The sequence below is a fragment of the Camelina sativa genome, chromosome 9, assembly GCF_030686135.1.
Source record: "Camelina sativa cultivar CO46 ecotype springtype chromosome 9, ASM3068613v1".
In the NCBI taxonomy this organism is placed as follows: Eukaryota; Viridiplantae; Streptophyta; class Magnoliopsida; order Brassicales; family Brassicaceae; genus Camelina; species Camelina sativa.
The window spans coordinates 16,237,647-16,247,227 of NC_141888.1; the positions used below are offsets into that span (position 1 = coordinate 16,237,647).

Consider the following 9,581-nt stretch of genomic DNA (forward strand, 5'->3'; position numbering starts at 1 on the left):
CAGGCCACTACTGGGCCTACATCCCAAGTTTAAAAGCCCAGTTGAAAAAATTAAGAAATTTGCAACGAGTGAGGATCAGGGGGGAGGGGAAACACGGCAGGATCCTTCCGCCGTGGGGGACGTCGCTTCTGACGTCACTCAAACACGTTAGGGCATCTGTACTGGCAGTTGCTCTTAAGATACTCACATATTAAAAAATTTAAAAGTAATAGAAAAGCAGGAAAGAGAATTAGAATCGATACTTGCTGGAGCAATTTAGGAACCCAGCTGAGTAACTCACATGACACTTGCTTTTATATTATTGGTCAACTTCTTATTTTATAATTTATTTATTTGTTTAATAATTTTTTTTTTACAGAAACATCCAACTATATTAATTAGTAAGTACAAATATGAAACTAAGTGTAAAAATTACATTCAATTGCCATTAGAAAAACTTAATCAAAATTAATAAATTAATTAAATAAATATAATTAATTAAAAAACGAAAATCAGGGGACATATTAAATAAAATAAATTGTAGAAAAGTAAAAAAAATAATCTATTAGAATCAAAACTAATATGTACTAAAAAAAATTTAACAGCTAAGATTTTAAAAATCTAATCAAATAAAACCTAAAACTACAAATTTTATCCTACTATATTAATTGGGAAGTACAAATATAAAACTAACCTTAAAATGTGTAAAAATTACATTCAATTGCCATTAAAAACTTAATTAAGATTAATTAATTAATTAAATAAATAAAATTAAGTAAAAATGAAAATCTGGGACAATCGAATAAAATAAATTGTAGAAAAGTAAAAAAAATCTATTAGAATCAAAAATAATTCGTACTTAAAAAAAATTAATAGGTAACATTTTAAAAACCAAATCGAATAAAATATACAGCTACAAATTTTATCAAAAAAATTTTTCACCACATGTTAAAATTATTACAGACAAGAAAAAAAAGCTACAGAAAAAACAATGAATTTTGTTTTCAAAGAAGCTTTTTATAACTTTTACTAGCTATATTTAGTTGTTATTTTTTACATGTTAGTAAGGATTGTGTTTAGTTGACAAAAGTTTAAACAATTTTATTCACAACATTTTTCAATAAACATTTTTAAAATACAAAAATTAGAATATAAGCAAACCAAATTTTTAATCACAAACTATTATAAATAACATAACAATAAAATAAATTATTACAAATTTTTATTTAAAAAAAGTTTAGCCCGCGGTTTTCCGCGGGTTAGTACTAGTTAAAATAATATTTATGAAGTACTTGTATGAGTACTTACCGTTAATGATGGTCTTAACCACACAATTAGGACTGTTATTGGAGAGGTGATTTCTAAATCCATATGAAATTGTAAATTTTAGAAATCAAAATAGATGGATTTTGAAATAACATGTTTTATTCTTGGATTTCAATCATTCCATTTTACACTATCAAATCCATTGAAATCCATATAAAACATAATGTGGAATTTGAAATCCAAAAACAAATCATTAAAATGAATAACAAGAGATTTTAAAAAGTATTTGTAAATGACAGAACCAATAACACATGATTTTGATAAGTATTTTAAAATCAATGATTGAATAACACATGATTTTTGTTTGGATTTCCAAATCCATCAAAATCATACATCCAATAACCCCCTAAGTTTTTATTCCTTCTCCTCTCCATCAACTTTAACAAACCTATTTATTTATACAGCTGTGTCTGTATGTATGTACAGTAGTTGAAATCAAAATCGGAGAACATTCGAGAAGCATTTTTAACAAGTCGGATTTGAAATCGCGAAGATATGGAAAGAACAGAACCTGAATCATCAAAGGGGCGGAGAGTGGTGGTTATCGGCGGCGGAGTCGCCGGCTCTCTCACCTCTAAATTGCTTCAGTTCGATTCCGATCTCACCCTCATCGATCCGTAAGCTTGTTTATTAATTCTTTAGTCACCCCATTTTAATCTTGATTACAGAATAAACTGTGATTTATTTTGTCTTAATCTTTGATTAATCCCGATTAGGACATGGCTTAGTTTGATTAGTAAAATGTGTTTGGTAATAATAGGAAGGAGTATTTTGAGATTACATGGGCAAGTTTAAGGTCAATGGTGGAGCCATCTTTTGCTGAAAGATCAGTGATAAACCACAACAAGTATTTACAAAACGGCCGTGTTGTGACTTCTCCAGCTGTTAATATCACAGACACTGATGTTGTTACCGCTGATGGGCTTGTCTTTGGTTATGATTACCTTGTCATTGCTACTGGTCACAATGATGTGCTTCCCAAAACTAGGCAAGAGAAGCTTTCTCAATACCAAGCAGGTATATATATATATATATATATATATATATATATATATGATCTTTCTTCGATTTTCTTAAGTTTGTTGTTTGTTTTTTCTTGTTTCTGTTCCTTGAGTTGTTTTGAGAATGAAGCAAGCGTGATCTGTCATCTGTCCTGTGCTATCTGTTAGCTTAGATATTGAGCTCTTGTGTGTAAATAAGCTTTGTGAATTAGGATGTAGAACTTGGTCTGGCCTATTTTTGACATTAGAATGTGATTTGAGTATCCGGGAGCCATCGAAGGCTTTCCACATATTGAGATTTGGCCGTCGAATCGTATCCGAGGAACTATGGATAGTTTGGTTTATGTTTTCTTACACTTGGAACTATTTGGTTGCAGAGTATGAGAAGATCAAGTCCTCTGAGTCGATTCTGATTGTTGGTGGAGGCCCGTCGGGTGTGGAGCTTGCTGCGGAAATAGCTGTCGATTTCCCTGAGAAGAAGGTTACCATTGTACACAATGGACCGAGATTGCTGGAGTTTGTTGGTCAAAAAGCTGCAGACAAGGCATTTGATTGGATGAAGTCCAAGAGAGTTGAAGTGATATTGAACCAAAGGGTTGATTTGAATTCAGCTTCTGACGGAAATAAAACATACAAAACATCAGGAGGTGAAACGATACATGCAGATTGCCACTTCCTCTGCATCGGTAAACCTTTGTCTTCAGAATGGCTTAAAGGAACTTTTCTGAAAGATAACTTGGATGGCAAAGGAAGGCTGATGGTTGATGAGTACTTGAGAGTTAAGGGTCGCAAGAATGTATTCGCAATTGGTGATATTACTGATGTCCCGGTTAGTGTTGTCACATATTTAGTAATATCAGAGTGTTTTTCTTCTTTCTTTAGTTACTATAACATGTCAGCTGATATATGTCATTACTATGACAGGAGATGAAACAAGGCTACATTGCTGAGAAACACGCCTCTGTGGCTACAAAGAACATAAAGCTGTTGATGTCTGGTGGGAACCATAAGAAGATGTCGAGTTACAAGCCTGGTCCAGATATTGCCATAATATCTTTAGGAAGAAAGGAATCAGTGGCTCAGTTCCCATTCTTGACAGTCTCGGGTTGCGTTCCTGGTTTGATCAAATCCAAGGATCTGTTTGTGGGTAAGACGAGGAAGGCGAGAGGGTTGGATCCTAATATTGTGGAGCCTTGAAAGATTGTGTTTATCAGTTCTAAGTTTCTTCATGATGATGAGATTCTTGTGCAGACGCTTTCGTCTTCTGTTTCATTTCATGTTTGCTGTGTGTTGATTTGGTTTAGTCCTTTTTTTCTTGGTTTTCACAGGAGAGAGTTGGTGTGGTTTTGTGTCGTATACTGTTGTATCATTACTCCGCCTTAATTTGGCCAAACTGATACAGACATGTATCTAATTAAGGTCAATTGCTAACCCATCCTCACTATTTGTATTAAAGTCATATGTGCGATATTACATATACGGTGTAACATCTTTTTTACTGTTTGTGCAATACATAAACTAACTAACGAAAATATATAATATGATTATGGTTTAAAAAGCTCAGAAGGGAAAATCACTTTTGTAGAAGAAGTTGACGGTTGACCACACATATAACTTATGTTGAGCTTTTTGTTGTGTTGATAAGACTTGAGCTTTAATTTATGTCATGTTGACATTCTTGAAAGGCTTTTCCTTTGGCGTAAGATCCATGTCGTGTCACCAACTCACCACATGACCATGAAATTTCTGTTTATCTATGCACTTCTTGCAGCTTTCTTTAATGCTTCCACATTATCAATTTCTTACATCTTGACCCAAGAAAATAAAGAAAAGAAGAAGAAGTTGAGAAAGTAATGAGATGGAGGCTGGAGCGTAGAGTTTTTAGATCTAGGGTTTTTATCAATTTTCCTACCAAATTATTACTACAAAGCTTTTTTATTTTTATTTTTAATTTATTACCACATTTCTTTTGTAGGAATTTCGAAATAATTTTTCCTACCATATTCATTCTACGTCTTCTCCTTTTATATTCCTTCTGGTTTCCTACGAATTTCCCTTCAACCAAATTATTTGTAAGAAATTTGAAATAAACATTCCTACCAAATTCATTCAACATCTTTTCCTTCTATATACTTTCAGTTTTCCTACAAAATTTTTCCTTCAACCAAATTATTTGTAGGATTTTCGTAAAAAATTTCCTACGATTTTCTCATATTATTTTTGTAGGAAATTATCTTCGTTCTTCCTACGAAAATTGCGTTTCGTCAAAATCAGGTAGGTTTTTGGTAGGAAATTTTTCCTACCAAACATTTCGTAGGAAATTTTGTAGGAAAACGTGATGTTTTCTTGTAGGAATTTTTGTAGGAATTTTGTAGGAATTTTTGCCATGTTTTAAAACATGGCAAAGATAAAAAAAAGCTGAAGTAAATTAGAAATCAAATTGTAAAAAAAGATATGATTAAAAGAGATACAATCTTTAAACAGTGCTGATTATAGTGTAGGATATGATTAAAGGGATACACTCTTTAACAGTGCTGATTATAGTACAGCATTCTAAAACCAGTAAGAAATAGAGAGTTGGAAGATTTAACAGTTTTCATACCTTGGTTTTTTTGATTTAAACTCCAAATTTAGTGTATACATGATTCCATTGAACCTCACCTGAAAAAGAAAAAAGAGACCAATTCACCTTCATATTTGCAATTTTTCAAAAATGTTTTGGGCTGCAAGAATGATCTGCATACCTTGGCATTTCGTTGGAGTCAATGGTCCTTACGAAGTCATCTCCTTATTTTGCTATCTCTGTCCAGATGAATAAACCTTCACCCCTTTAAGCCTTCCACGTCAACAATCTACAGTATTATCTATTATGTATGGTAGAAAAAGAAAAAAGGAAACTTACAGGTATGTCAAGAAAAATTAATAAAATAAATTGGATAGAAATTAAAAAGAATAAAAACATGAGAGTTTAGTAAAATTAAAATAAAAAAAGGGGGATTTGCACATCGTTCTTACTCTTCTGTGGGTTGAAAGTTAGATCCTCAAATCCTTGAACAAATAAGAAGATGAGTTTGATGAGTATATAACACGACGATGAACAAACTGAACCAAAGTTGTGAGATCTGAAAACATAAATTGTAAATAGAAAGACAAAGACAAAGAACAATCAGTTTCGATCTAGATAGCAGAGCTTAGAATCAAAACGGCCGAGAGAAGAAAAATAGAAGAAGAGCGATCCGATTATTTACCTTTGGATTTTTTGGCCATGTCTGTGAATATCAACATTAACTTCAGTTTTTGTTTTAAACCCGATAAAAGTTGCATGAAACCGGAACTAGAGAAGGAAGAAAGCTAAGATGTTTATTTTGTTCCATTGTTGGGAAACAGAGAATTTTAGATTGTGGAGAAGAAGAACAGTTAGTATCGAGTGTTTTTTTATATACTGTAGATATGTTACAAGAAAAACAAAAAAAAAGGTGGAGATCGTGGAACAGCAGTTTACAAACCGATAATACCTATTTCATCTAGTTTTTACACGATCGTTTGTAAAAGATTTTTTTTGCTTTTTTAAATTTAAAGTAACAAAAAATTTCATCTCGTTTAATTTTAGGGAAATTTATAAAAATAGGTACTTTTTAGGAGAGAGATTCAGATTTAGGCATTAGAACAGTAGAAGTTATAACATTTAACACAAAGATCACTATTGATGACTCTTTTGCCCTTTAACTGTTAGTTGTTGATGTATGAAATCGACAATACAAATGGTAAAGAGTAAAGTGGGATGAATCGGATCTGGCCCTTTTATTTAACGTAAGAATTTTTCAGAAAGGGTTTACAGAAAATGACAATTAGGGAGCTCAAATGCTTAATACGAAATTAACAGCCTTTTCTCTTTCTAATTGACCAAAATTCGGATCCCTTTTCCTGACAATGATGTCAGGTATTTATAGTAGGACCTTGATCTAGGGTTTCTTCTGTCTTCGGGTAAAATGACGATTTTGCCCCTGCGGCCTGTTGGGCCTGATCCAAGACTCTTGGCCCAAAATCTCTTCAGAATCTTCTGTTTGGGCTTTAAGAATGTTGGGGGCAAGGCCCATATCCAACAATGGTCCCCCCCTTAGTCCGATGTGCGATGGCTTGCTTGAGCCCGTCGGTTACAGTTCTGTGTCTCTAGGTCCGTCTTGCAGGAAGAACAGAAGATTTTAAAAGCTTGAAGGCCTTCGGGAAGATTTCTGGATAGATAGTGCATTGCGCACATTTTTCAGGGAGTCCGGGAGACTCCGGGATGAATAGTGCACCGTGCATGTTTTTCGAGGAATCCGGGAGATTCTGGGATGAACAGTGCGTCGGGCACGTTTTTCGAGGTATCCGGGGGATTCCTGGATGAACAGTGCGTCGGGCACGTTTTTCGAGGTCCGTTGGGCCCTAAACGGGAGCTTTCTATGCTTTGCACGTTTCCCGAGGCACGGGAAATAGAAACAACTTCGAAACTAGGGTTTTCTTGGTCAACTTGCTGGTCCCCCCATATAAATATGTCTCCTTGACCTAATTTTTCTTCAACTTCCTTCTCCTCCAAAAGGTAAACTCTCTTTCTCTCTCTTCCTTATCTCCCTCTTCCTCTTTTTTTTTTTTTTTTTGTGCTTGGGCGACTAGACCTCCACCGCCGGCCAGAGCTTCCTCGCCGGATTTGGTTATGTGGCTCTTGTTCCTCGCCGGCCATGGTCTCGCCGCCGACCATACCGTGGAGCTATCTCGCCGCCGCTTGAACTGGCCGGTTTGCTTGACAGCGTCGCCTTCTTGCCGTTGGATCCGGTCCAAGCTTGCTCAGCTCTTCCGCCGCCACGGAGCTGATCTAATCGGTGAGTTGCTCCAGCTCTTTCGTTGTTGTCCGCCGCTCCCCGACCAGCCGTCTCTCCTAGCGCGCGTGGTTCTGTTCTCGCCCGATCCGGCCGCCACCGTACCTCGCCGCACAGACCAGGACCGTTAGGCGTCGTGGTCTCGACCACCGCACCGCCGTGCCGCCGTGCTTGTTAACCGGACCAGGACCGTTAGGCGTCCTGGTCTCGACCGCCGTACCTGACGTGACAGTGAGTGTAGTCCGGGAACTCCGTGTGGTGGTGGCGCAATGTTGTCGAGGTTTATACGGGGCGAGCTGGTCTTGATACGAGGTGAGACCAAGATCTCCATGGCGAGGTGGCTGCGTATGTGTTGTGGCGGATGGGCGCGTGATGTGAGCTGAGGGTTATGACAGCTATCCAGTGCCGTAGCTATTTGGGAGATTGTTTTGCGTATAAGATGACGCATCTGACTCCGTACGGTGGCGAGCTCTTAGCGTTTTGGTTCTTTGTCGAGATTCCTGGTCGTGGGGTTGTTGTTCCGGTGCGTGATCGGGGCTGTGACGAGGTAGTGAACTGGAATGACGCTGAGACGAGGTTGCAAAATCGGGACTTTGGCAAACTTGTTTGTTCGGGGCGCGGGGCGAGATGACTTTGCGTGATGACTCTGCGGGATGCGCGTACCACCAGATGGAGAGATGGACGTTGCACGGGCGAGGTGGTGAGTGCGGTGGAGTGGTTGGCGCGATTGCGTTGTGCGATACTGTGACTGGCGGGCTCGCTCATGATAAGGTGGTGAGGTGAGCGTATCAGCGTGCGAGATCACGTTGAGTGTTGGCGAGGTGATGGAGAGCACGGAGATGAGATGGTTTTACAACTGGCGAGATGGCGAAACAATGGAACCGAGACTCTTGGTAGCGAGACTTAAATCTTACGGGAATCAAATGGCGAGGTCGGGATGCGGGTGTGTCAATCTCTTCGAATTTGCGAGATGGACCTTTTGCGGAAGAGAGTTTGACGAGGTCATGGTGGCGAGGCTTGGGCGAGCTCGAATGGAGAGATAGAGACATGCTATCGTGCGTCTTTGACAAGATGTGCTCGCGTATCGTAGCGGCGGGACTTTTGGCGAGCTCGCGACTTGGCAAGGTCAGATTTGTACGAGGTTTTGGTAAGCTCCTTGCTTCTGCGTACGGGATCCTTGGCGAGACCACGTGTGACGGAGTGGCGAGACGGCTTGACATGCGGCGGGGTCAAGGTCATGGCGAGCTCAATTTGACGATTCGGAGGTCGGCGACTTCGAGTTTTACGTGATGGAGCTCGCAGTTCTGGGCACGGGAAAATGCTAATGTGCGTGTTTGAGGAGGTGAGATCTACGTAATGCGCGAGCTTAGTGTGTGCTCGAAGTTGTACGTGAATTGGCGAGCTGGGGAATGGGAGGTAGTGAACGGCAAGGTGGACACCGTACGGGGGTGAGCTCGAATGTTTTCGCAAGATGGTGCGTACTATGCGCACTGCTGGACGTTGTAACTCGGGTGTGGCCGTTTCGTATTGCATACTATGGCGTTCTCGATGTGGTTTCGATACTGACCGGTTGCTTGGTTGGCTTTGCCAGGTACCACACCATGGTCTTGGGAGATGACTTCTTTGGCGACATTCCGGAAGAGCTCGGAGATGACCAGTATGGCACGTCAGATGGGGACCTCGACGAGACGGGAAGGGAATTTCCTTGGTGGGAGCCATCAGAAGGAAACGGTGTTGTGACGGATCTGGCTGATCTATCGGTAGATGATGTTCGGGAGCTCGAAGTGATGTTCCCGACGGGTGACCAAGCGCTCAGTCTGATTCCCCTCCCTCCAGTTCGGCGCCGTGGGAAGGTTCTCCTGTACGAAGAACGAACTGTTGCGGCACCTTCTCCTAGGTCACTAGTCGCTGGTCTAGCCGTTGGTGATGGAGTCCCGAGACCTCACAGAGATCGTACGGAAAATAAGGAGCGCGTTTCCCGTGACACCGGGAGTACCTTATGCGACGGGAGTTCCATGACACGCATTCTTGATCTCTTCGGAGCGCCACACGGTCTGAGGTTCGTGCTACCGAGTGCAGACGAGCGCCCGTGGGACTGCCCTGAAGGTTACCTCTGCGTTTACGAAGACTATTTTACCGATGGCGGCCTATGGTTTCCTATCCCGGAATTTCTGACGAGCTTTTGTGCGCGTCGTGAGATTGCGCTCTCGCAGTTGTCGATTTCCAGCGTCCGTAATGCAGTGGGGTTTGCGATAGTTGGTAACCATATGAAGGTCAAGATGAGCACGGACCTCTTCGAGTTGCTAACTCGATTCCTACGTGACAAATCGGGGCTATGCGTTGCTTGTTGTGCGATCGGACTCACGATCATGTGTGGCCAGAGGAGTCATATCCATGATTGGCGCAGGCGGTTTTTCTT

At 40.0% G+C, this 9,581-nt stretch overlaps 1 protein-coding gene and 1 long non-coding RNA gene across 2 annotated transcripts; one reads left to right on the forward strand and one right to left on the reverse strand.

Annotated features, from left to right (window-relative positions):
- Window positions 1-1,492: 1,492 nt before the first annotated feature.
- LOC104710880 (uncharacterized) lies at window positions 1,493-3,761 on the forward strand. The gene is made up of 4 exons (XM_010427535.3): window positions 1,493-1,922; window positions 2,066-2,322; window positions 2,684-3,135; window positions 3,231-3,761. Exons 1-4 carry the CDS (start codon window positions 1,801-1,803, stop codon window positions 3,501-3,503), a joined length of 1,104 nt encoding a protein of 367 aa, XP_010425837.1. The 5' UTR covers window positions 1,493-1,800; the 3' UTR covers window positions 3,504-3,761.
- Window positions 3,762-4,725: 964 nt separating this feature from the next.
- Window positions 4,726-5,170, reverse strand: LOC147938149 (uncharacterized). Its single transcript, XR_015567054.1, has 2 exons — window positions 5,051-5,170; window positions 4,726-4,967 (listed from the first exon to the last, which is right to left on the reverse strand). It is a non-coding gene; the product is annotated as an uncharacterized LOC147938149 (long non-coding RNA).
- Between the last annotated feature and the right edge of the window lie 4,411 nt (window positions 5,171-9,581).

Bases quoted from the DNA above. Each gene is read 5' to 3' on its own strand.
- LOC104710880 (XM_010427535.3), top strand. From the start codon at position 1,801: ATGGAAAGAACAGAACCTGAATCATCAAAGGGGCGGAGAGTGGTGGTT. The intron at 2,323-2,683 runs GTATATATATAT...ATTTGGTTGCAG, and splicing joins GCTTTCTCAATACCAAGCAG to AGTATGAGAAGATCAAGTCC. The intron at 3,136-3,230 runs GTTAGTGTTGTC...TTACTATGACAG, and splicing joins GTGATATTACTGATGTCCCG to GAGATGAAACAAGGCTACAT.